This window comes from Lycium ferocissimum, unplaced genomic scaffold (genome assembly GCF_029784015.1).
Source record: "Lycium ferocissimum isolate CSIRO_LF1 unplaced genomic scaffold, AGI_CSIRO_Lferr_CH_V1 ctg7212, whole genome shotgun sequence".
NCBI classification, from domain to species: domain Eukaryota; kingdom Viridiplantae; phylum Streptophyta; class Magnoliopsida; order Solanales; family Solanaceae; genus Lycium; species Lycium ferocissimum.
This window is the reverse complement of record NW_026726681.1, coordinates 7,721-35,384: the sequence shown is the minus strand read 5'-3', so window position 1 is coordinate 35,384 and position 27,664 is coordinate 7,721. Positions and strand designations below refer to the sequence as shown.

The following is a 27,664-nucleotide window of genomic DNA, read 5'->3' as shown; positions in this document are numbered from 1 at the left end:
TAACTATATATTTATATAAGCCTAATTTTTTTTCTCTGAAACTGCAAAATCCTAGTTGGCATAACATGTGGGAGGGGCGCCACATAAACAATTTTCCTTGTAGCCTTCAAAAAATTACATAATATATCCTTCTTAAATTTGTCGATAAATTTTATTTAGATACTCGAACAACGGCCTATTCAAATTGAGCACCTTGACATATAATGATGTGTTTCTAGTGGACACTTCAAACTCAACTTTTTGAAAAGGCTTTTGCACATGTTCTCAAACATTTATTACGTAGATAAGTTAACCACATAAAATATATTATTTCCTTTAATTACATACAACAACCTTAATTGGAACATGCCTGAGGTTTAGTACTTATCAAGGCTAATGCATATAATTAAGGGACGTGACATATTTTAAGTGGTTAGCTTATCTACCTAGTGGTTGCTTGAGATCATGCGCAAAAAGATTTCCAAATTTTGAGCCGTGGGTGTCTAATAGGAACACTTTATCGCACGTGTTCAGGTGTTCAATCAAAATAGACTGTTGTTCGAGTGTCTAAATGAAATTGTTCACAACTTTAAGGGGCTATTGATATATTCCGCCAAAAAAATCCCCCGAAACATAACCCACCCCATTTTTTTTCCATTCATTCCTTCTCTCTAAGCGTGTCCTAAGATTTTCAATAAATTACGTAAAAATTACTATAAGTCACATTAATAATTGATAATATAAAATATTAAAATGCATATGAAAAATTTGCATTTAAAGAAAAACTTGCTGGACTCACGAAAGGTGCCACATAAATTAAGAGGGGGAGTATATATCTTACTGGAAAATGTCATGGAGCAATACCCACAACAAACCGGTACATTAAGATACCTCAGGGTAGTGAAAGAGGAAAGAAGAAAAAAATGCTAAGTAATTGATAGAATTTGAATCTTTATCCTAATTGTAAAAGGCAGCCAACTCAACCCTTCCTAAGTTGATGCAAAATATGTTATTGCGCTGAATACTTATTTGGCAACTCTCTCAACTTTAAATTTGGTGAATACTTATATGAATAGTTGAAAAAAAAAGAAAAAGAATACTTATATGAATAGTAAATGAGGTTTTATTCTCGTAAGTTCTGTATGTATTGGCATATACTTTTCACTGATACAAGAAATTGGACTATAATGTGTTAGATGCATGGAAGCTGGACCACAAATATCGACTGTTATAACATAAAAGTAAAATAAAAAGCAAAAAGAAAAGAAAAACAGATCTAGAAGTAATTAGAGTATAAATACAGATTGGAGCAACGCCTGCTATTTATTTAGTAACGTATGTGCATGTTTGAAAGTAACGTCTAGTGATCACCCCACAGCCTGCCAATCTCTGTAAGTTAGAAATTTCGAATTAATGTCTTTTTATGAGAAAAGCGTGGCCTGCAAATTCCTCTAAGTATGTCTCATATCAAGCCTTTTTTTTCCTTTAATTAATACTAAGATTAAGATAAGCCATGCACACACCACTGTTTCAAATAACTACTAGGAGTATATTTTAAGTCTGAACTAGTTGGATGATTTTATAAATTTTCTATATCTAGTTCACATCCCATAAAGATAAGCTGAGGGAGGTCTGTGTACATCCTACTCAATCCAGACCCCACTTATGAAATTATGCTGCATATGTTGTTGTCGTTGTTGTTGTGTTGTTCATTCTATCAATGTTTGATGAATTCATCAAAATTTTACTAGAACTAGTGCTAAGGCAGTGTCCTACTACTCTACTAGTATTAGACTAAGTAGATTATAGTTTCGAGGACAATGATCGATGATGGTATAATATTCAAGTAAAAAAGACATTCCGAAGGTATATAGAGACAAGGGAATGAAAAGCAAAAGGCATAGTTACTGCAGAAAGAGGAAAAGGTATTTTGTGTTGCAGTAAAACACTTCACCTGGTCACCCTTGTGCTAATATCCTTGTGCCCAGTTCTCTGTATTCTTTAGCTTTTTTCCTTTTGCATTATTTATCACCATTCCTATATATGTCCCACTTTCACTTTTTCTTTTTTTTTTGCTCTTCTTTCAACGCTTATCATTTCTTTTACTACTTGTTGGGATTTGGGTGCTACTAGTTTCAGTCGATGCTGCTGCTGCTGCTCCAAGGTGAAGCTCAAGTTTCTTCTTAATAGAAGTCATTCAAGAATGGTGTCTCAACACTCTCCTAATTACAACTCATTTACCACCCGGTATGTAATCTCCATTATCTTGTCTACCTCTAAGAATTTCAAGAATTGTCAGTTACTGATTAAAAGACTCAATTTTTTTTTTCTTTGGGTAAATAGTTTAAAAGACTTATTTACTGAGAATTACGAGTTGGACATGGTATGACATCAAGTTTAATTTCTTGTCCCTTTCAAATGATGAGTATAATTGCAGTGACATGATTCAATGGATCTAGTGCTTTCAGCTTGATTTGAGCTAGCTACCCCACCATCCATATAATTAAGAAGCAAAATATAAAGAAAAAATGAACTGCATCTTGGCTGACCTGTTTGATGATTCATGCTATCATTATATAGCTAGCCTATATTTTGTTTTGTTTCCACGGGATATTTTCTATTGGGATTACTTAATCATTGTGCCTTCCAAACTGCCTTTCTTGTGGACTTCTTAGGGTAATTCTTTACTCTGATATTTTATATGCTTTCTTCAGTATGCCGTTTCACATAATTTGTCAAAGTGGTACTATTTTGAACTGGGGACAGTATCTGAATGTAGCTGTGGTATCTTATCATGTTCTTCATTTTTATCAATAAGCTTGAGCTATCATTTGGAGGATTTTACTGATGGCCTCTGTTTGTTACGATGATTATTGTTGGTTTAGACACTTTATCTTCTGTTATTTCATGAATGATTAATAAAAGTACCTCAAAAGGTTAATACTTGTTCTGACATCATTTTTATTATGGATTTGTTATGTCAAAATGTTTGCAATAAATCAACTTAATGGTGACGATATTGATCAGCACTATATTCTCTGATGTTGCTGGGGATATTACTGTTGCTGTAAACGGAGAGTCTTTCCTACTGCATAAGGTACTTTTCTGTTTCCACTTTCTCCTATCTTTCTCTCATACATCTAGTTACCTTTAGATAATACATGAAGTATTGAAGTGCAGACAAGGTTAGAAATATAAATAAATTATCTGGATATATGTAGCTATTGGTTCTAGATCATGTATATTAGAAGAGGGTTTGCTTTTCGAGGGTTGAGGTTTGTGTTAATTTGCTGTTTAAAGGTACTTCCTTTTTTGCCTCTTGGTTACTAACTAGATACATTGACATTATGATGTCGATGAAACTGGAAACACATAGAATGGTCAGACTTGGTTGAGAATGTTCCTGTCGTTCGATAGGATTAAATGATTGGAAAACAAAATTTTCCATTTATGGAGCAATTGGCTATCCAAAAAGCAAAAAATTTGTCTTATGGTATACTTAATAGGAGCTAGCTTTAAGGTCACAACTTTGGAACACAGTCTAGTTTGACAAGAACTCCAGTTGGTGATGTAACACTGCTAAAAGTAATACTATCAAGATTAAGCACCTCCTTGTTGTCTTTGAAACCGGCCTTATCCTACCTCGACAAGGGCACCACTATATGAGATGACACATCATGTACACCAAACCCGTTATTTTCAAGCATTCAAGCACCCAATGGTAATGACAGTAGAGCGTGCCATATCAAGTACGCATTAGCAAATTATAAAAATGGTACTTCTTTTAGGTGTGGCATTGCAACAAATGTACTCTAGAAATCAATTTTAAAATGGTAACATGTGAATCTTGACCTTGTTTGGATATTTCATCACACAGTATTTAAAAATTGCTAATGCGTTATCACTTAACTAATGCGTTATCACTTAACTATAGACTTGATTCATGAAGTTTGATAATTGTGTTATGTAACTTGTGGGTTTGCTATAGTTTCCACTAGTGTCTTTGAGTGGAAAGATCCGGAAGATGGTGGCGGATGCCAAAGACCCAAATCTCTCAGAATTGGATTTGACCCATGTACCAGGGGGACCTGAAGCATTTGAACTAGCTGCAAAGTTTTGTTATGGCATGAACTTTGAGATCACAACTACAAATGTAGCACGTTTGCGTTGTGTGTCAGAATACTTGGAAATGACAGAAGATTATCGAGAAGAGAACCTTATTGCGAGAACAGAAACTTTCCTTGTTGAAGTTGTGTCTCCAAGTCTTGAAAAATCGGTGGAGGTACTTTCTTCTTGTGAATCCCTGCTTCCTACTGCAGAGGAGGTTGGTATTCCAGACAGATGCATCGATGCCATTGCCAGGGACGCTTGTCAGGAGCAACTTGTTTCAGGTCTATCTCATTTAGATTGTGATAGTGGATCTTTGGAACTCAAGGACAGGTGTCTTGAATGGTGGGTCGAAGATCTTTCTGTTCTAAGCATTGATTTTTACCGCAGAGTTATCATGGCAATGGAACATGTTGGAGTACACATAGACAGCATAATTGCATCCTTGATGCATTACGCCCAGGTGTCTCTAAAGGGTATTGGGAAACCGCAAATTTGGAATCCAGCTAGAGCATATCCATGTAAGGGAGAAAAGGGGCAGAAAACAATTGTAGAAACTCTTGTTAGTCTGTTGCCTCCAGAGAAAAGTTCATCGGTTCCGTTGAATTTTCTTTTTGGGATATTGAGGATAGCTATCATGGTGGATGCCGTGCTAGCCTGCAGGCTTGAAATTGAGAGGAGGATTGCCTTCAGGTTGGAAATGGTATTACTTGATGATTTGCTTATACCATCTGTCCAGACAGGTGATTCTTTGTTTGATGTTGACACTGTCAAGCGAATATTGATACATTTCCTCCAAAGGATTGACCAGGAAGAAAATGAAGATCGTGGATATGAATCAGAAGGTATTGATTCTCCAAGCCACGGTGCTCTATTGAAAGTTGGACGGCTCATAGACACATATCTCGCTGAAATAGCTCCTGATCCATATTTGAGTCTCGACAAATTCACTGCTATGATATCAGTGTTGCCTGATTATGCTCGTGTAATTGATGACGGACTTTACAGAGCTATTGATATTTATTTGAAGGTAAAATTTCAAAATTTTAGTTATAGACCTGTATATTAGTCCAGCAACAGATCATCTGGTTTTATGAATCCCTGCAAATTGTAATAACATGTTCTTTCTATAGTATGAATATTCTTAATTAATCATGCACTATTTCTGAACTTCACTAGGCCCATCCGATGCTAAGTGAGCATGAATGCAAAAAGCTATGCAAATTCATAGATAGCCAAAAGCTCTCTCAAGAAGCATGCAATCATGCAGCACAGAACGACAGGCTCCCAGTTCAAATGACTGTCCGAGTTCTCTACTTTGAGCAGCTCCGCCTAAAGAATGCTCTATCTGGAAGTTGTGGAGATACTTTTGTATCACAAAAGATCAGCAGCGGTCTTACAAGTGCAGCCATGTCTCCTAGAGATACTTATGCGTCTTTAAGGAGAGAGAACCGAGAACTGAAGCTGGAGATATCAAGAATGAGGGTGAGGCTCAGTGACCTTGAGAAGGAACAAATGTTCATGAAACAAGGGATGATAGACAAAACAGGAAATGGAAAAACATTCTTAACTTCCCTTTCTAGAGGTATAGGAAGGTTTGGTATATTTGGTGGTCCATCTGGGGGAAAACATCACAAGTCTGGTAGGAAATCCAGGACATCAGAAGTAAAAACTGGTAGGAGTAGGAGGTATTCTGTTTCCTAGGAAAAGTTTGCTCGCGCAATGTCAGAAAGAATGTACAATCTTTGTAATTAATGCATTTATTCAAGAGTCTCGGAGAGTGCTAATTATTGGTGAATGCTCTTTTCTTTCTGTCCTAGCCAATATTTTAGATATCATGTTGCACATTGTTGAATTTGTTTCTAGTCACAAGAAGAATAATGATGTTTAAAGTAAAAATTATTTATTCAATGATGTTGAGATCTTAGAAAAATTTACTTGAAAACAACATACTGAACTAACACATCTCCGTGAAGGGATGTAACAACTGTTCAATAAAGTTGGGGACGTGAGTGAATTAAATGCATCCACGGTAGAAGTCTATGCTAGTAAGTAATTGAAATATCGTGAGAAATCCAGAATCCTCATGCACTCATCTTACTGAAAAGTTGTTTACGTATCTGCACAAAGAGCAAGTCATGGACTTCAATAAGTATGAATCTGAACGTAGTTTCATTCTTTTACAATTACTTATTCAGTTATAATTTCTTGTTCTAAATCTCATTTCCTCAGCAAAAGTTTATCATTTAATTCGCGTAACATATTACCTTGGGGAGTTTCTGCTTGAAAATAACATCCAGTCGAGCATCAAGAGTGTTCTCACATACAATCTTCCCATCTTCAGAAGCTAGAATTACTCCTCCAGAGCTTTCATTAGCAAAGTAAAAACAAGTCAAAAACCATGCTTCACCTCAATGTCATCGTGAAAATTTACAATAAAGATTTACTTTATTTCTTCTCATGTTCTAGATTTGACAATAAGTATGACGTATAGTGTTTAATGCATCCTCTAAATGGACTTAGTATGAACTTTAAGTGTTATTTGATTTCCTATAAACAGGCTAAACAAACATAGTAGCATGATGGAAAAAGTTCTCAAATAGCCATTTTTCAGCCCATATAATTGAAAAATATTCATTGTCCTAGAGTTTCAAATTTCACTAGTGAAACTCAAAGATGAGTCCTACGGTTCACTTGTGAAATTTAAAACTCTAGGGTAGTGGATATTTTTTAAAGACAGGCGAAAAATGACCAATGGGTGCTATTTCTATGTACAATGGCATGACTTGGATTTTTGTTCTATTGAATTTCATGTTGGCCTAAATTACTACATTAATGTCGGATGGTAGTAGTGTAGGCCTCGCCAGACCTATGGACCCTGATGGGAGGGTCCATTCGGTTTTGACTTTTAAAGCTCTATATATGGTGCTAAGTCCCCTCTCCACTCCCTACACCGAGTAAATGCATGCCTCGTTGAAACTGTCATCTGTTGAGGGGAACATCGAGTGCATTGATTCTTGCAAGATTAACAAAGATGCCGAAAACATGTGTCGCCTCTACACTCTTTGTTATGGTATTCTTAGTCTATGCAATGCGTTAGTGTCAAGTTTTAATGATGACAATTTTACTTATGTAGGTATGGAAATTAAACTAAGTACGAGAAGCAAGGATACCAAGGAAGTTGACTACATGTATGGACCACGGAATAAAAAAGCCCCCAGATCCAGTAAGGAGCCCAACAGACGCATATGCAAGATGGGCTTACACAAGAAATACTCGTCAACCCTTCAACAAGGCACAAATATATGGTGTATCCTTCGATGGCTAAAAGAGATATTTACAGCTAAGGAAATAATACAAATCAAGTTCAAGGAAGGAAAGAAGAATATAGGATCTGCCGCATTAAAGGAGAAATATTCAATCAAGTGTAACAATCTTGTTAATTGAAGATGCAGTTCCATCACACAAGGAAAGACCATCAAGAAATATCAAGACGCATCAAACAACTCTAACCTTATTCTTGGAAATTAGATCACCAATTCCTTTTTCCAAGGATCAAATCTCTTGGGTTGATATCTTTGCGTGAAGAGCCTAAACAACTATAAAAGGCAGCTTCACAAAACAACACAAATATACCTTAGTCTCATTCTCTCAAGCTATCTACTTTACTTTTCATAAACATTGTATTTTTGAGTGATCTATAGTGCAAACAAAAATAAAAAATAAAAATGAGAGACATAGTATAGTGTGTGAGGCATTGTATCAAAAAGATTACGAGTATTTTGAGTGTAGACGTAGGAGATTCATTCAAATCACCCTTGTACTAAACATTTTACAAAAGAGCTGCAGAGAACACATACATTGGGAAATTTCAAGGACTTAGGATTCGCATTGAATCTGAACCAGTATATAATATCTGGTGTTATTTATTTACTGCATTTTACTTTAGCATTCATTGAGTTAACAATCGACTAATAAATCGGAAAAGTTATAGTTACCCCCCCCCCCCCCCCCCCCCCCGACTTTCACAATGTTCTTCTGCTGTTATAGACTTGCTTACATTATATACTGACACATCTGCTGGAATAACAATAAGGAAAATATTACAATGATATTGTATTAATTATGAACAGATGCACAAATTGGCTTAAGTTGTGCTAGGCACTGTCCTAAAAAAATTATTTCAGCTGTGTGAAAATTTCTCCAAGATCATACAAGTCTACCTTCATTTTTTAAGGACACATGAATATCAAAGTTTAAATAATAAGCCAGCTATTTAGACAAGGAGAATAACAGATAACGCCACTAAATATGTTATGGCCAAACTTCAACTTGCAAATAATGACTTCAGTATTTACAAGTGAAGTCATGGTCAAACATCTAGGAAAACATGCAAAACAAATAACAGGGGAAACAAAGTGAGAAAGTACCAAGAGGAACGATGAGGATGTGCATCACTTGGAGGAGGAGGTAGATACACATTATTGTCAATGGTGATGTTAGGGCTACGCACTTTGGCTTTCTCAATGTACTCTTTTTTTGCATCCTCTACAACTGATTTAACTACTGAGACATCCATCTCCCTACACCTCAACAACACCGATGGCTCCTTCAGTCGCAGCAGACTCTAAATGAAAACAACTAACGCCTTTTAGTAACTGTCAGTGTGTAAAAAAGTTAAATTCCTACCAACTGTCACAAAAAGTTGAGTTTTTAAAGATGCATGGTTTATCACTCATTAATGAAGTTCAAATAGCAGTAAAGAGGTATAAGAATACTAATTTGATTAAGCAACTTACCTGAACAATTAATCCTTTGAGAAGCTTTTTGTAATTATTCTTGTCACCAGAAATCTTTAGAAGTGTCTTTCTAGCAGACTCCTTCATTCCGTTGACCACATCATCCTGTGCTTGGAGAACTTTGATGCGGGACGCATTTAGTTGCATAGAGTACTCACTATACCAATTAGAAAAAGAGTTTAATTTTTATATATTAACCGTCCAAAATTTTGTTTTTTACACTATCAGGTTACTAAAAAATATAACTACACATACGTAACTGTAGGATACGTAGAACTTACATTTTCTTACGGACTTCCACCTGCTTGGTTTTCCGTTCATACTCTTGTCTGACCTTTTTCTTCGCAGCTTCAACTAATTGTAATTTCTCAATTTGGAATTCCTACCATGCAGACGCAAAGAGATAGGTAGATGTTAAAGAAGAAACTAATTAACTAATTAAAAAAAATAGAACTGCAGGGGAAACGGATTTAGGATCTCAATGTATGAAAACTGTAAATGTATTAGCTTAATATTATTCATTCTCATTGAGTTTTACATATTCACATAATTCCAATTACCAATATAATATAGATGGAAGCAGATGCACACTTCAGATAGATATAATCAAGTCTCATGATGTGGTATTACCTAAATTTGCGTCTAATTAAACGTGAAAGATGACTAATTGCAGATTAATCCCAAATTATCTTAGAAGTATAAAAGCATTGTACACAGTGAGAGAAAACTTGAAGAAGTCCAAAAAGTACAAATTACAATGATAGTTCGGGTATATTTTGATAAATAGTTGGTGATAGTTCACGTAGGAACACAAACACCTGATAGTTCAGGTAGAAAAAGGTGGGAAGTAAACCTCCTCAGCGGAGACAGAGATTTCATTGGCCTTCTCTTCGGCTTCCTGCCGAATGAATCTGACCATTTGCTGTATTTGCTTTGATACATCTGTGTCATTCATTTTCAAATTTCTTTCCTTTTTCTCTTTGATTTCTCAATACTAATGCAATAAATATTGGAACAAGTTCAATGCAAATAATGGTGGATGGTGATTTACATATAGATGAATAATTTATTCCTACAAGACACAGGGGAATTCCAAACCTTTAGAAACGATCTAGAATTTAAAGGTAGTAAAATACATTCGCTGCTTATATGTGTAGATCCATCTCTTATGGATATAATGAGGCAATTTTAGACGCTGAACAAATCCCTTTTTCGGATTTTACGCACCCCAACAACCTTAACGGTTTGTTCATACGTTGGTTAGATTGAAAGAGTCCATTCTCATGTATTTCCTCTCCCCCTCCCACAAAAAAATAGTACTATTAATCTGGAAAAACATTATCAACAGAAAATAGATACTAATAGCTTGTTTGGCCAAACTTATTTTTCCCCCAAAAGTACTTATTTTTTCAATAAGTGCTTATTTTAAAAAAAGTGAGGTGTTTGGCCAAGCTTTTAGGAGAAAATAAGTGCTTTTGGGGGGTAGCAGAAGCAGTTTTTCAGAAGCTCAAAAAAATAGCTTTTGCCCAAAAGCACTTTTTTGAAATTACTTTTGAGAAAAATACACATAGAAGCACTTTTTAAAAGTTTGGTCAAACACTAATTACTGCTCAAAAGTACTTTTTAAATTAATTGGCCAAACACAAACTGCTTTTAGCCAAAAGCGCTTTTTCGAAAAGTACTTTTTAAAATAAGCTGTTTTTAGAAGCTTGGCCAAACAGGCTATAATTTTGATTTTCAAGGTTGAATATGCTTTAAGATAATAATATCTTATTCCTACTTGAATGTTTTAACCAATGATTTAAAAAGCGGGGCCGTGAGGCGAGGCGTTTTACTTAGTACGGGGCGAGGCATAAGCCCCAAGGATGTTAAATTTTTTAATTTATAATGTAGTAAAATAGTATAACAACACATTTATTATAAAAAAAATACATTGATAGTTTAAAAAAATAAAAACATGATTAAAGAACTAATAGAAAACAAAACTTCTAACATGATTTTACAAGTATAAATAATGCAATGATATATATAAACGCTATTATGAGATAGCAAATAAACTCTAACAACTTAACTTTTAAATTTTTTAAAAAATCACAATTTCTTAAAATATATTATTATCATACTATGCAATTTACCTATCTAAAAGAAAATAATCAATAAACGCTTTCAGTATTACAGTTAAAACATCACTCCTTCATGAAGAAAAATAAAATTACTTTCAAATAACAAAATAATAAAATATAATAATTTTGAGACATAGGACAAACATATGAAGACCAGTAACAAGTGAAGATGTAAAATTCAGCTATGTATTTTTTTTAAAAAAAAAAAAAAAAAAACAGTTAAGTGGTGTTCACCCTCAAGGTGTTTTCAAATAGTAAATATGCAATACTACGACTTGTTATTTGAGTTACTCTCAATCTTTTTTATTTCTATAGATGAAAATACTATTCAGCACATTCATTTATTACAGAATTATGAGGGTCAATAGTTTTAACTAAGGATTTTGACACATAATATAAAAACTGTCAGGCGAGTCCCAAGCGTTGGGCGTTAGGCGTGTTTAGGGCGTATAGTTGGGCGTTTAAGATGTAAGCCTCACAGAACTAAGCTCCACACATTAGCCTCGAGGCGTTTTTCCCGTGCCTCGCCCCGAAGCGAGTCCCAAAATTTCCTTTTAAAACACTGGTTTTTACCTACAATTGGATCGAATGACAAGTTGGAAAAAATCGCTTTATAGTAATCAAATATGTGCATTATAACACAGGAAGTTATCTTGTTATTAATCCATATGAATGTATATTAAATTTTCTTGTTAATGCTCAATATAATAATATCAATATCCATCTACTAGATAGAAGAGTATTGTTATTGAGATTTTCAATAAGCCTTACAAGAGTGTTGTACAAAGAATGTGTACTTTGATAAAAAATAAAAAAAACCATCAGGGTCACATTAATTACCAAAGTTACTATGTTTACCCTAATGGGCTTTTACAAACCCCTTATGGTGAACCCTTATTTTCAACTTCTCCCAATCACATATAATGGGAGTGACCATCTAATATGAGAAACATATTCTCATCTCATGTACCACACCGTCGGGTAAGAAGATTCGACAATCTATTAAATGTCACTTTGGTACTAACAACGAACTAGAGTATGAGGTTGTAATTGCAAGACTTGAACTATCCCTTGAACTTGGAGAATATAGTATCGAGTAAAAATGCAACTCCAATTGGTAGTTCATCGGATCCACAGACGTATGAGGTACGAGAAGCCCAGATGCAACAATATTTGGCCAGGATCTTAAACCTTCTATCCCGATTTAGTGAATAGGAATCACCACAAATACCTCGAGAAGAAAATGTCGAAGCAGATGCCCTCGCAAATCCTGCATCAACAACTGATATCATAGAGGCCGAAGGCCATTGCTACTTCATCTATTCAATTTTGTCTTTGACTGACATGATGTAACACCCACTTTACCTAGTATTTTCGTAATGAGTTCATTAATTACCTACAACACGACACCATGCCCGATAATAAGAAAGCATAGAGATAACTCAGAAACAGGGCAACTCGATACTGCCTCATTGAAGGCTAGATCTATCGAAGGACATTGAATGGTGCTTTAGCTAAATATTTTGTATTGAATATGTAGTGAGAGAAGAACATGAAGGACAATGTAGTAACCATTACGAGATAGAGCACAAGCTCAAAAGCTCATTAGGGCCGGCGATTATTGCCTCCGGATGGAGCATGAGATAATGGAGTTTGCCAAAAGCTGTGATAATTAAGTGCCCGCGGTTTGCCCACCTATTGCACCAACCTGCAGAGCCATTTCATTCCATATTAATACCTTGGTCCTTCATGAAGTGGGAAATGGACATAGTCGAACTAACACTACCGATCAACCTTGAATAGGTAAGTTTTCTGCTTGTTCTAACTGACTATTTTTTCAAATGGGTTGACAAAGGCTCCTACAATAGAGTTTGAGAAAAAGAAGTTGTAACGACCCGTTTAATCGTTACCGTAAAATTTCAAAATATTCTCAACCGTGATATCCTGGACCTTTTAATTTGCTAAGTATTTTCGACGGACATCTTAGCCTAGCGGGACCCATTGTACGGGAAGGAATCAAAACATCGAAATTCGGGTCGGAGACCTAGTCAGATCGCCCCAGCGCTGGGATGACCGCTACAGCGATCACGCCCCAGTGACCCTGACCCCACTGAAATGCAGGTGGGGTGGTGGCATCAGGTTGCTGAAGCGGCGTGGCAGACGGTGGAGTGCTACCGCTAAAGCGGTAGGCCGACCGCTACAGCGGTGACACGTAGTAAATTTCCCTATTTAAGAATTCATTTTGGGAATTGGCGACATTTTCTCATAAACCCTAAAATCCAGCCGCCCTCAAGTCTTTTGGGAGCCTAAAATCAGATTTTGTTAGGAATGTAAATCCTCCTAACCCCTTCTAATTCCTCCCTTCACATAGTAAATTATTCGTAAGGTTCTTCACCTAGAGAGCCAACAAGATGGGTATCACTAAATCCTAGATTGGAAGAATGATTGGTTAGCTTGTTCTTCATATGTAGTTCATTGATTTAAATCTCTCATGGTCTTCACCCTAGATTGGTTAATAACCTAGATTCCTGTCTTCTTCCTAATTGTAAATGAGTTTTTACATGAATCTTGGAAATGGGTTTTTCTAAAGGATAGAGTTAAAAATGGCAACTTGGTCTAGCAATAACTCTTTATGGATAGGAAAAGAGTTCTTTTGGTGGTGAAAGCCTAGAAATCTAAGTGTGGTCCAAATTCCTAAATTTTCCTTATGAATCCGAAATCCCTCACAAGTGTGTCAATGGTGATTCCTATCCTTGGCTCTTATGAGTATCTTAAGTCTTTCGTTCGGGTTACAACGTGATGAATAAATTGAAGGTCTACAGATGTTCGTGGCACCCGCTTAGCCTCGAGGTAGGTTACGGCTTTTCTTTTTGGTAGACTCCGGTTAGTTTCTCATATTCATGTATTAGAAGGAACAGAGAATGCATGTGTAGGAGTTGGAGATTTGGGATGGATTCATAGGATGGTACTGTCATGCGATTTATGTGTTTGGGCTTGTGGCCTGTAGATCCCCTAGGATTCTTGTATTATTTCCTTAGGCGTTGGTGGATTTTATGTGACTTGGAAGTAGTGGTTGGTACATACTTTTCTATGTCTCTCGATAAGAATTTTCGTAAGATACGACTAATTTGTGCAATGCCATAAATAGTAAATCTAATTGATAATGGACAGATAAAATATTGCGAAGATCCTAAATTAATTCTAGACTGGGTAGTGGCGATGTTCTTGTAAATAGAAGGGGGAATTATCATATATTAATGTTGATGGGCAGTAAAGAGAGAGTGGTACTATTGTGTATTGATTGATTTGTTCTATTGTTGTGGGCTTGATACCGCATAGTGATAGTAGATATTGTAGACTATTAACATATCTCTTCCATGATATGGTGTTGCCTCACTTGTTGGCATTAATTACGAGGGTAGTGTTCTATATGACTTACGTAGTCTTTCATGATATTGTTGGTGTACCCATGCTTGGTATTTGTGATATTGATCTAATTATTCATGTTGACTCATACATCGCACACATTCACATCTCTCATGATATATTGTTGATACATTGCTAATAATTGATGAAATAATGTGATGAGCTGAGCTCAGTTTGCATGAGAGTGATATGAGTAGTCCGATGTCCGATGGTTGTCCCGGAATCGTGGATTGTGTGCGAGTTATGTGAGTAGTCCGATGTCCGATGGTTGTCTTGGAATCGTGGATTGTGTGATGTGAGAGTCCGATGTCCGATGATTGTCCCGGAATCGTGGATGAGTGAGTACATGGACTTCGCGGGTCCCCCATGGGTTGTGCTACCGGGACGTCGATACTTCCGTCTGGAGTACATGTGTACACAACATTGCATTACATTCTTACATCGTGGCATTGCATTATGGCTTATTTGTGATGATCAATGATTTATTGTGTTGTTGTTTCTTGATTGGATATATTGAGATTTGACATGATTGGGATTAGTTGAAAAACCCTAGGTCACGATCATAAACTATCCTTGTTGATTGTTCTGGATTCCAGTTATGTATGTTAGGCTAATTATGGTTAGGCGATTAAAGATTATCAAATGGCTTGTGGACTTCTTTACTAAGATTGAACAACATAGTAATATTTGACTTCCAGAACCGGTGTGGAATTGCCTAGTGGTTATTGGGAAGAGTTAAGAGACTTAAGAATTCCTAATGTTATGACAAACGGTAGGAAACTTGTGTTGCTAATATGGTTACTCATCATGCTTATTTGTGAACTCTTTTACTAATAGGTGCTTCTAACTATTGTCTGCCTGTGATGCTTACTTAGTACGTGTTGATGTACTAATACTACTCTTGCTACGCCCTTTTTGAGGTGTAGAGTTTTTCAGGTGATTGATTGTTAGCAAGATTCGGAAGATGCACGATGCCTATCTTGAAGGCCTCCACCAATTCCATTCCGGCATGGAGGTTGAGTCTTAGAGTCTATTGTATTCTGGATTTACCTTAGTAGCTCTTGTACTAGTCTAGAACAGGTCGTGGGAATCGAATAAGTCTTGTATTTATTTAATTGTTGTAATCACTTTTGCAAACTTGGTTAGTATAATTTTTTGAGCTTATCTTGTTAATTATTTGCAAATTGGATAAAAATGAAATCGTTCTTTGCCTGGATAGTGTGTTCGTTTGATTAAGGGTTCACCTTCCGAGGTGGGAAAGGTAGGTACCCGCGCGACTCTAAATTGGGTTGTGACAAGTTGGTATCCGAGCCTAGGTTCTCGGCCTCATAAGTACAAGAGCAATGTCTAGTAAAGTCTCGTGGAATGGTACGTAGGCGTCTGTGCCCATCCACGGGAGGCTATAGGGCATTTAGGAAACTTTCCTTCTTTGTTTCAAATCGTGCTACTTCGGTCAAGTTGGTAACGCGATGTATCCAATTGGTATCTAAACGATTCCAATTGGTATCTACGCATGAAATCAAGTCGTATTTCGCGATCAGATCTAATATGTTGGAAAAGGTTGAGTTAAATTTTAGTTGCGAAAGTATTCCGAGCATAGTATAATGCTACTGCCAGTCATTACGCCCCAGCGGTCAGTCTACCGCTGTGGCGTTATCGCTGAAGCGGTACCCCCCCTCCCCCCGTTCTTCCTTGACCGCTCCTGCGGCTCCCCCTACCATCGAAGCGGGACCGCTATAGTGGTCTGAGAGACCGCTGAAGCGAAAGTCTTGGGTTCAAAGACCTAAAACTTCTCCCATGTTTTCAGCTTGTTTCCCACCGTCGCGCCATTCAACAAAGCGGAAAAAAAAGAAAGAAACCCAAAACCATCGTTGATATAAAGACAAGCCCGACAAGGTCAAGAATCACTCAAGTCATTACTACAAACCCAATTACCATTACCAAAACAAGAAACCAAATAGTCCAACATTCAACACAAAATATCTAAACATTAAGCCCAAACAAGGCTAATCACAACCAAAACGAAATTATCCAAAGAGAAGAAAATCCAAGCAAACAAACCAAAAAAAAACAAAGGAAATTGTTTCAACAACAAATCCCGACATGGGCAACCATAACACCATCATAATGGAAGGGAGGGGGGAGGTTTCTAAGCCACCCGACCGCTCGAGGCCCATGCACCATCTGAACTACCGACATCCTCTGCTGATTTGCTCCTCCCGCTATCTCCCTTGACTTGGCTCACAAATGAGTACTGGTCAGAGTCATCCTCGTCCTGCGCAAGCATCTCCTCGCTGGGGTACATCTTTCCCCATAAGCCCTTGATACCTCTCCAGGCCCTTAGATAGACCTTGTCGCGAGACTTGGTCTTGGCCTGCTCCTTCTCAAAGTCAGTGCGAAGCTGAACATGATCTGCAGCCAGAGAAGTGTAGATAGTCTGCAAGGTAGAGAGTGACTCACCCATCCCTTTCTGCACCTCTAGATAGTCTTTCATCTCCTCCCTGGTAAAGTAACCCCCGCCAAAGACTGGATGACCCCACCTCCACCGAAGGCCTCGGCATACCCTGGAACATCGCCATCATCTTGTCAAAATGAGTATCAATACGCTCAAATGGGCCCTGAGCAGGGGCAGCCCCAGCCTCAGCTCCATCTCCACCTCCACCCGCACTGGCACTAGCACTCGTCCCCTCTACAGTCTTCCTCTTCTTACGATGGACGGAAGTACCATGACCAGACACCTGCAATGGGTGGAAGTTAGCACCAAAATTTACCATGTTATCATCAGGCCTCCTATAGACCCCAGCCCTCTTGCACAACGAAGTGATCAATGACGGGAATATCAAACTCGACGCCCCAAACCTCATAAACTCCTTGCATTATTCAATCACCTGTGAACCTACATTTACAGGCACATCATTTACGATGCAAGCAATCAGAAGGGCCCTGGGATAGGTCACGGAGGTGACATTCCTCGAGGGACGGACCTGGCGGGAGAAGATGTTCAGCCACCTTCTAGTCTCAACAGTAAATTTGTCGCTTCCTATCCCCACCCTGGACTGGCCCCAAGTGATAGAAGCTCTATCCCCCTCAGCCACTAACGTAGACACCAGCCACTCACCATTGCCAGCAGTATTTTTAGCCTCCAAAAACTCCACCGAATGATTCTCCACTTTGTGCACCCGGTTTATCGCCCTAGCCCCCGCCTTCACAGGAGATCCCACGAATCACTATCCTCGGATCAGGAGTATCCCAATCGACTGTTGGCAGCATGGCGTAGAATTTTCTTACCCAATTCTCATTGCATCGCCCGGGATCCCTAACCAAACGCATCCACTTTATCCTTTCCAATCTCTCCAGAAACTCAGAAGAACGTTTCTCCACATTAGTCTCTCCAATAGTAGGGGCATGCGCCTCTGCTCCAAGAAACGGCGCTCAGATTGTGGACTGATGAAAATTTGATAGACGGGTACTTGCTCCTCTTGTTGTTCTAGTTGTTCGGCTTCTTGATTCTCGGCCATTGTACCTGCGAGGAATATTAAATTATGAGGATTTATGTACCAGATCTAAGAAATCGAAGCTTACATTCTACGCTTTAAACCTCAGCAGAATCAGTGGTTAAAAAGAAAAATTCTGGTGGCAGTTCTGTGCAGGCACCGCTGGAGCAGTCACGCAGACCGCTGCAGTGGGGACGTTATGGCGGCAGTGGCTACCGCTTTAGCGCCACTTATCATTCCTGCCCCAAAAACTCTAGCGACCCTTAAGCGCTGCAGCGGGACCGCTCCAGCGGTCCCTTGACCGCTGAAGCGGTGTCGTCTTCTCCAAAAGGCCCGATTTTCCCCATCTCACCAAAGCCTCAAAACTTATTTTTATGAGTGGATGGGGCAGATATCAGGCATGCAAGATGTTTGCAACTCTTAGAACATAATTTCTAGTAACAACAATCCCCAAATTTCAAGGGAAGCCAACACCCTATTTCAAACAAAAATTCTTTATTATGTTTAAGTTTTTCAGTCCAAATTTGTGCATTAACTACACAACCTTTGATGTATAGATGATTCTAACGCTGAACAAGTTGTGAAATTCAGCCTATCAATACCTATTAAACCCATTAACCAAACCCAAAAATCCCAACTTTAGTGTTAACAAACCCATTTATCAAAGCATGGAGACTTAGAAGTTGGCCATTACCTTTTTGCAAGTAGAGAAGAGTAATTTCTTACCTTAAGAGTTGAAGATTCGGGTGCGGTTGGTGGTGGTTGTGGATGACCCTTTAAGCTCCTTCTTTTCCTTCTTTTTGAGAGCAATTTGTTGTGGTGTAAGTTTGGGTTTAAAGTGCAGATGGAAGTGTGGGTTGTTAAGGGGATTTTATTGTGTTTAGAGGGAGTTGGGAAGTTGTGATAGGTTGGGAGAGGGAGAGGCAATTGTGGATAAAGGAGGGAATGTATTTGAGAGAATGGGAAAGGTGGGGAAGGGGAAGGTTTTTTTTTTTTTTTTTTTTTTTTTCGATTTCTTGTCACCAGCTCCAAATGGCGGCTCGATCGCTTTCGCGGTGCGATACAACATTCTGGCTGTAGGTTAGTTAGTCAGAATGTTGATTTCCCTAAGACACGTTCCATTTGATTTTGATCCGTGTTGGAGCCTTACCCTTGTGTTTCCCCTGTAGACCTACGATTATAAATTCATCCGATCCCTCTGGGCTATTACCTTTGCAGTCCTTCTTCTAAAAGCTAGCAGTCAAGCCACCGCTATTCGTATACCGCTGGGATTTAAATCGTGTGTGGTGATCTTCCTGATAAGTCTAGACAGAAATGGTAGCACAACTTTTCGTGACGGAGTAAATGGTTACAAGTCAATGCCACTAAGTTCCATACGTGAGCGTGTTTCTCTATGTGCCTTGGTTCGCCCCTTGTCATTCGAGGACAAACGATTGTTTAATTGGTATCTGATGTAATGACCCATTTAGTCGTTACCGTAAAATTTCAAAATATTTGCAACTGTGATATCCTAGACCTTTTAGTTCGCTAAGTATTTTCAACCGATATCTAGCCTAGCGGGACCTATTGTACTGGAAGGAATCAAAACATCGAAATCCGGTTAGGGGACCCAGTCAGACAGCCCCAGCGCTGGGATGATCGTTACAATAGTCACGCCCCAGCGACCCTGACCCCGCTGAAGCGCAGGTGGAGTGGTGGTATCAGGCCGCTGAAGCGGCGTGGTGGACGCTGGAGCGCTACGGTTGAAGCGGCAGGCCGATCGCTACAGTGATGACACGCAGTAAATTTCTCTATTTAAATTTCATTTCGAGAATTGGCCCCATTTTCTCATAAACCCTAAACTCCAGCAGCCCTCAAGTCTTTTGGAAGCCTAAAATCAGATTATGTTAGGAATGTAAATCCTCCTAACCCCTTCTAATTCCTCCCTTGACATAGTAAATTGTTCCAAAGGTCTTCGCCTAGAGAGCCAACAAGAAGGGTATCACTAAATCCTAGATTGGAAGAATGATTGGTTAGCTTATTCTTTATATGTAGTTTATTGATTTAAATCTCTCATGTTCTTCACCCTAGATTGGTTAATAACCTAGATTCCTATCTTATTCCTAATTCTAAATGAGTTTTTCCATGAATCTTGGAAATGGGTTTTTCTAAAGGATAGAGTTAAAATGGCAACTTGGTCTAACAATAACACTTTATGGATAGGAAAAGAGTTCTTTTGGTAATGAAAGCCTAGAAATCTAAGGGTGGTCCAAATTCCTAAATTTTCCTTATCAATCTGAAATCCCTCACAAGTGTGTCAATGGTGATTCCTATCCTTGGCTCTCATGAGTGTTTCAAGTCTTTCGTTCGGGTTACGATGTGATGAATGAATTGAAGGTCTACAGATGGTCGTGGCACCCGCTCGGCCTCGAGGTAGGTTGCGACTTTCCTTTTTGATAGACTCCGGTTAGTTTTTCATATTCATGTATTAGAAGGAATGAAGAATGCATGTTTAGGAGTTGGAGATTTGGAATGGATTCATAGGATGGTACTGTCATGCGATTTATGTGTTTGGGCTTATGGCTTGTAGATCCCCTAGGATTCTTGTATTATTTCCTTGGCTTTGGTAGGTTTTATGTCACTTGAAAGTAATGGTTGGTACATACTTTTCTATGTCACTCGATGAGAATTTCTGTAAGATACGACTAATTTGTGCAATGCCATAGATAGTAAATCTAATTGATAATGGACAGATAAAATGTATCGAAGATCTTGAAATAATTCTAGACTGGGTAGTGGCGATGTCTTGTAAATAGAAGGGGGAATTATCATATATTAATGTTGATGTGCAGTAAAGGGAGAGTGGTAATACTGTGTTGTGATTGATTTGTTCTATTGTTGTGGGCTTGATGCTGCGTAGTGATAGTAGATATTGGATACTATTGAAATATCTCTTCCATGATATGGTGGTGCCTCACCAGTTGGCACTAGTTACGAGGGTAGTGTTCTATATGACTTGCGTAGTTTTTCATGATATTGTTGGTGTACCCATGCTTATTACTTTTGATATTGATCTAATTATTCATGTTGACTCATAAATCACACGCATTCACATCTCTCATGATTTATTGTTGATACATTGCTAATACTTGATGAAACACTGTGATGAGCTGAGCTTGGTCTGCATGAGAGTGATGTGAGTAGTCTGATGTCCGATGGTTATCCCGGAATCATGGATTGTGTGAGAGTGATGTGATTAGTCTGATGTCCGATGGTTGTCCCAGAATCGTGGATTGTGTAATGTGAGAGTCCAATGTCTGATGATTGTCCCGGAATCGTGGATGAGTGAGTACATGGACTTCGCGGGTCCCCCACGGGTTGTGCTACCGGGACGTCGATACTTCTGTTTGGAGTACATATGTACACAATATTGCATTGCATTCTTACGTCATGGTATTGCATTGCATTATGGCTTATTTGTAATGATCAATGATTTATTGTGTTGTTGCTTCTGGATTGGATATATTGAGATTTGTCATGATTGGGATTTGTTGAAAAACCTTAGGTCACGATCTTGAACTATCCTTGTTGACTTTTCTGTTTTGCAGTTGTGTATGTTAGGCTAATTAAGGTTAGGTCATTAAAGATTATCAAATGGCTAGTGGACTTCTATACTAAGATTGAACAACGTAGCAATATTTGACTTGCGAAACTGGTGTGGAATTGCCTAGTGGTTATTGGGAAGAGTTAAAAGCCTTAAGAATTCCTAATGTTATGAAAAACGGTAGGAAACGTGTGTTGCTAATCTGGTTACTTATCATACTTATTTGTGAACTCTTTTACTAATATGTGCTTCTAACCATTGTCGGCCTATGATGCTTACTCAGTACATGTGGATTGTACTAATACTACTCTTGCTACATCCTTTTTGGGGTGTAGAGTGTTTCAGGTGATTGATTGTTAGCAAGATTTGGAAGATGCACGGTGCCTATCTTTAAGGCCTCCACCCATTCCATTCCGGGATGGAGGTTGAGTCTTAGAGTCTATTGTATTTCAGATTTACCTTAGTTGCTCTTATACTAGTCTTGAGCAGGTCGTGGGAATCGAATGCGTCTTGTATTTATTTAATTGTTGTAATCACTTCCGCAAACTTGGTTAGCATAATTATTTGAGCTTATCTTGTTAATTATTTGCAAATTGGATAAAAAATGAAATCGTTCTTTGCTTGGATAGTGTGTTAGTTTGATTAAGGGTTCGCCTACTGTGGTGGGAAAGGTAGGTTCCCGCGTGACTTTAAATTGGGTCGTGATAGAAGTTACAGATTTCATACGGAGAAACATCATCAGTCGTTTCGGTGTTTATCCAATCATGAATTGAGTAGATGAAATTTTGCTTTCAATTTGACTACATTGCCTCTAAATTTATAATATGTTGCTTGATCCGGGGCAACAACCACTCTAATATCACTAACCAATCTAGATTTAATTTACCAATTAAGTAGGTCCCATGTGTCACGACCTGACTAGGGGCCATGACGGGTACCCAGGGCTGACCATCGAGCACCACTCATATTACTACTCATCATACTCATCCTGCGTTCATTCATTATTCTCATACTTCTAATCATAGGGAAAACCATTTTTCACTTGCAAACATATTTACGTTTATATACATAAGCCCTTCAGCGATCAAAATAATACATATACAGTGAGAAAATCATGAGACTATACTACCCACACATACGTATCTACGAGCCTCTATTAGAGTACTAAACATATGGATGGGACAGGACCCCGTCGTGCCCAAAATATATGTACACAAAATAATAAATTAGTGGCACCTCCGGAACAATGGAGTGCTCTCAAAGTCAACTGATAGCTCCTACGAATCTGGATCACCTCCCCGTTCACACCGTGGGTATGAATACGGCCCCAAAGAAAAGGACGTCAGTACGAGCATTGTACTGAGTATATAAGGCATGAATAAAATGAGCATAATAAAGAAATCATGAAACATGAGGTGGAGATATAACCTGCTTAGCCTTTAAGAGTAAATGCATTTTAAACATATCATATACATCAACATGTCACATATATCATCCTCATTAACCCGCGTCCGGGTACCATCATACGCCGCCCACTAGTGGTGTCATGCCCGGCCCTATAGGCTCGGTGTAATCATATGCAGCCCGCCTTAGCGGTGACATGCCTGGCCATCTAGGCACGGTGGAATCATATCATCATGAACTCATCATCATCATACATTTGTCATAGAACATGCATTGGAGCTTAAAGACAATCTATAACTATATCAGGGTGACAAGGCCTAGAACCCCCGATTACGTTATGGAATGATCATATTCATCATGCCTCACCTTGAAGGAACTAACATTGTAAGGTGAGTGTAACACAACTAACAATATCAAGGGATCGTAAATAGGGTCATTAGATTTGTAAAACATTGTATCATGGCCTTAGGATTCCTTAGACTCAAACTCATCATCATCGTTATCATACTCGTAACACATCTTTAATCTCATATGAAGCCTTTCATGAACATAGACTCATAATTGTCCGGAATGTAAGAAAGTCATGGAAAAATTGGGGAATTCATGCCATGGAGTCATGCCTTAGAAAGAAGGGACTAGCCCTACATACCTTTTCGTTTAGCTACTCTATTGCTTGAGCGTTCTCCTTCAATAGAGTTTGTACTAACATTAGATAATCAATAGCTTAGCATACTTGACTGAAGCTAGAGAAAATTGGGTAGCATTTCCTTTGTTTATACAACTCTCCCCATATCATATATCAACTCCCAACGTCTATAATAACATTCACAACATCATAAGTAATAATCTTTATTCACCTACATTATCCATATTTCCCGATTTCACTTCAAATCATCCATAACCATGGTCATAGTGCACTATTACATTCACTCATATGTAATGTCTTCCCCATGTTCTTAATGTCATTTATAACATAATTATAATCATAACATATCAAAAATCATGACTCATTCCAAGCTACTACTCAAAATGCCACTATTCTTGTATTCATGACCCATTTTCTACTTTCTTTCATAATCTAAGTATTTCAACCTCTCAATACTTTAAACAACATGGAATGATCATAAAAATTACCTTTGATAGTGTGGGAATGAGCTTTGAGTGGAAACACTTCACTTGAGCAAAACCCTAGTTCCACTTCCAATGAAATTTCTTGTCTTGGATGAACCCTAATGAGTTTCTTGCACTTGATTCTCTTTGTTTGATGAAGTTGATCATGAGTTTCTCTTGAATTATTGTGGAAGAGATGTGGAGAATATTCTAGAGAGTTCTTGAGAGAAGGGGAGTGGAAAATGAAATGAATTAAATGAGGTTGGGGTCCCTTATATTAATCTTAAAACCTGTCCCGATTTATTTCTTATACGGACAAACATACGGTCCGTATAATTTATATGGACCGTATGTATGACCGTATCTTTGGTCCAGTGAAGGTCCCCATTCTGGGCAGAATATATGACCTAACATATGGCCAGTACATTTTATACGGTCCATATGTTGGACCGTATAATGCTCAGCTTTCCGAAACTTGTTCTTGTCGACTCGTTTGATCTCCAATCCTTATGGAGCCTTCTTAACACTTGTTTAACACTTCATTAGAAATCCAAGGGATGTTATAACTCTTTTTCTAAGGCATCATTAAGCCATCATTAACTTGATACTTTGTAAATCCTTTCCGACACCCAACGAATACCTCGCCTTTCTTAACGAACTTTCTTCTCTTACTTCGAATGTCTTTGAAATATCAATTAGAATCATTAAATACTATTTCTTACTTATTAAAACATCGTATATTTCATACCTTTCGTTAGTCTACTCACTGTGCATCAACATGAAATTTTCCAAGGTGTAACATTCTTCCCCCCTTTTAGAACATTCGTCCTCAAATGTTAAGTGCTCGGGAATTCTACGAAAAGTTTGCCAGAGTTTCCCCTGTAATATGATACTACCATCCTATCACAACAGCTCATAATAACAATACCTCACAGGGCCACAACATCATAGCATTAAAGTATGGCCACAAACGACACAAATGCATAAAAAGAGAAAACATACATACCTTATAATCTTGATGTTTCATCTTGGATCCCTTACGGGGGCTGAAATAAGTGTGGGTACTTGGACTTCATATTGTCTTCCGCCTCCCAAGTCATTTCTTCTCGATTGTTGTTTCTCCATAAAACGTTAACTGAGGCTACTTCTTTATTTCTGAGTCTTCGTACTTGCCTATCTATTATGGAAATGGGTACCTCTTCATAAGCCAACTTTTCTGTCACTTGAACATCATCTACTGGCACGACCCTAGTAGGATCTCTGACACACTTACGAAGCATTGAGACATGAAAAACCAGATGGACTGATTCCAATTCTGAGGGTAAGTCCAATTCATATGCTACTTGACCCACCTTGCGAACAATCTTATAAGGGTCCAATATATCGAGGGCTCAACTTTCCCTTCTTACCAAATCTCATCACACCTTTCATTGGTGACACCTTCAGAATATCCAATCATCAACTTGAAATTCTAAGTCTCGCCGAAGGTTGTCCGCATAAGATTTCTGGCGACTTTGGGCTGTCAATAGTCGGTCTCGGATTACCTTGACCTTTTCCACCGCTTGTCAATCAATCTCGTAATTAGCCGTACTCTCTCCTACTTCAAACCACCCAATTGGGGATCTACATTTCCTTCCATATAGAGCTTCATACGAAGCCATTTGAATACTGGAATGATAGCTGTTGTTGTATGCAAACTCAATAAGGGGTAAGTGGTCATCCCAACTACCAAAGAAATCTAGTACACATGCCTGTAGCATAACTTCCAAGGTCTGAATGGTACGTTCGGCTTGCCCATCGCCTTGCGGATGAAATGTCGGTGGCTATGCTTTACTTGAGTACCCAAACCTTCTTGGAAAGATTTCCAGAACTTAGTCGTAAATTGTGCTCCTCTGTTAGTAATAATGGACACCGGGACGCCATGAAGTCGCACAATTTCCTTAAGATATGATCTCGCATAATCTTCTGCTGAGTATGTAGTCCTGACCGGAAGAAAATTAATCGATTTTGTGAGTCTGTCCACGATTACCCATATAAAATCATACTTGCTTCGGGAACGAGATAACCCTACAATGAAATCCATGTTGATCACTTCCCATTTCTAGGTTGAAATCTCCATTGCTTGCAATAATGCTCCTGGCTTTTGATGCTCAATTTTCACTTGTTGACAGTTTGGACATTGAGCTACAAATTCTGCTATGTATTTCTTCATTCCATCCCACCAATACATCAACTTGAGATCATGATACATCTTTGTCGCACCTGGGCGAATAGAATACCGAGAATAATGATCTTTTTCTAGAATTCGACGATGTAATTCTGCAACATTCGAAACACATAGCCTGCCTCGGTATCTAAGAAATCCATCTATAGAAGTTTCAAATGGAGACTTCTCTTTTTCATGAAATGTGTCTTTATAGTGGCTTAACTGACGCTCTTTTACCTCCATGTCCAAGGATGAAACTGTCGAATCATTGATATCAATTCCTGCACTGCCTGAATCAATTAGACGAACTCCAAGGCTAGCTAGCTGGTGGAGCTCACGAATTAATTCTTTCTTCTCTGGAGGAGCCTCACATAGGCTACCCATTGATATGATGCTAAGTGCATCAACTAGTACATTTGCCTTTCCGGGGTGGTATAAAATACTCACATCATAATCTTTCAATAATTCTAACCACCGCCTCTGCCGCAGGTTTAACTCCTTGTGCTTGAAGAGATATTGGTGACTCTTGTGATCTGTATAGATATCAACGTGTATACCATACAAATAATATCTCCACATCTTTAGTGCATGAATAGCTGTAGCTAATTCAAGATCATGAGTTGGGTAGTTCTTTCCATGTTTCAGCAATTGTCTTGAAGTATAAGCAATGAATTTACCGTGCTGTATTAACACACATCTTAACCCAACACCAGAAGCATCACAATATACAACATAACCATCTGGTCCTTCTGAGAGTGTCAAGACTGGAGCCGAAGCTTATCTTTTCAATTCTTGAAAACCGCGTTCACAAGAATCATTCCACCGAAATTTAACCGACTTCGGTTAGCTTCAGCTAATGGGGCTGAAATAGAGGAAAACCCTTCTACGAATCTTCTATAGTAACCTGCCAACCCCGTAAAAACTACGGACTTCTGTAGGCGTTATTGGCCTTGGCCAAGTCTTCATGGCTTCAATTTTCTGAGTATCAACTCGAATGCCATCATCTGAAATAATATGGCCCAAAAATGTCATAGAATTCAGCCAAAACTCGCACTTTGAAAATTTTGCATAAAATTTTCGAGTTCGAAGAATTCCAAGAACAATATGTAAAACGGTTTGCATGCTTCGATTCCCGTGCGAGAGCATGTTTTAATATCATCAATGAACACTATCACGAATAGATCCAAAAGAGGCTCGAATACATTATTCATCAAATTCATGAACACCGCCGAGCATTGGTTAAATTAATGACATTACTCGAAATTCATAATGGCCATATCTCGTTCTGAAAGCTATTTTGGGAATATCTTCTTCTTCAACTCTCACTTGATGATAACCTGACCTTAGATCTATTTTGGAAAATCACTTAGCACCCTGTAGTTGGTCAAACAAATCATTAATTTTTGGAAGAGGATATTTATTCTTGATCATCA

The 27,664-nt window shown here is 38.3% G+C and overlaps 2 protein-coding genes across 4 annotated transcripts; one reads left to right on the top strand and one right to left on the bottom strand.

Moving 5' to 3' along the window:
* The first annotated feature begins 1,299 nt into the window (after positions 1-1,299).
* LOC132045604 (BTB/POZ domain-containing protein At3g08570) lies at positions 1,300-5,897 on the top strand. Of its 3 annotated transcripts, none has more exons than XM_059436188.1 (5): positions 1,300-1,370; positions 2,113-2,226; positions 3,007-3,076; positions 3,968-5,116; positions 5,266-5,897. In XM_059436188.1, the coding sequence occupies exons 2-5, from the start codon at positions 2,183-2,185 to the stop codon at positions 5,788-5,790; spliced, it is 1,788 nt and encodes a 595-aa protein (XP_059292171.1). In that variant the 5' UTR covers positions 1,300-1,370; positions 2,113-2,182; the 3' UTR covers positions 5,791-5,897. The 3 variants fall into 3 exon arrangements, with proteins under 3 accessions (XP_059292171.1, XP_059292170.1, XP_059292172.1); XM_059436187.1 differs by lacking the exon at positions 1,300-1,370 and adding an exon at positions 1,731-1,904; XM_059436189.1 differs by lacking the exons at positions 1,300-1,370; positions 2,113-2,226 and adding an exon at positions 2,250-2,655.
* Positions 5,898-5,972: 75 nt separating this feature from the next.
* On the bottom strand, positions 5,973-10,177 carry LOC132045605 (V-type proton ATPase subunit E2-like). The gene is made up of 6 exons (XM_059436190.1): positions 9,739-10,177; positions 9,167-9,267; positions 8,886-9,042; positions 8,517-8,713; positions 6,354-6,453; positions 5,973-6,206 (listed from the first exon to the last, which is right to left on the bottom strand). The coding sequence occupies exons 1-6, from the start codon at positions 9,838-9,840 to the stop codon at positions 6,171-6,173; spliced, it is 693 nt and encodes a 230-aa protein (XP_059292173.1). The 5' UTR covers positions 9,841-10,177; the 3' UTR covers positions 5,973-6,170.
* Between the last annotated feature and the right edge of the window lie 17,487 nt (positions 10,178-27,664).

What these genes read in the sequence shown, in the direction of transcription:
- LOC132045604 (XM_059436187.1), top strand. Translation starts at nt 1,864, where the DNA reads ATGAAAAGCAAAAGGCATAGTTACTGCAGAAAGAGGAAAAG. An exon ending in TACAACTCATTTACCACCCG is followed by an intron (nt 2,227 to 3,006) that starts GTATGTAATCTC and finishes GATATTGATCAG; the next exon opens with CACTATATTCTCTGATGTTG. An exon ending in AGTCTTTCCTACTGCATAAG is followed by an intron (nt 3,077 to 3,967) that starts GTACTTTTCTGT and finishes GGTTTGCTATAG; the next exon opens with TTTCCACTAGTGTCTTTGAG.
- LOC132045605 (XM_059436190.1), bottom strand. Translation starts at nt 9,840, where the DNA reads ATGAATGACACAGATGTATCAAAGCAAATACAGCAAATGGTCAGATTC. An exon ending in TCTCTGTCTCCGCTGAGGAG is followed by an intron (nt 9,268 to 9,738) that starts GTTTACTTCCCA and finishes TCTGCATGGTAG; the next exon opens with GAATTCCAAATTGAGAAATT. An exon ending in TCAAAGGATTAATTGTTCAG is followed by an intron (nt 8,714 to 8,885) that starts GTAAGTTGCTTA and finishes GTTTTCATTTAG; the next exon opens with AGTCTGCTGCGACTGAAGGA.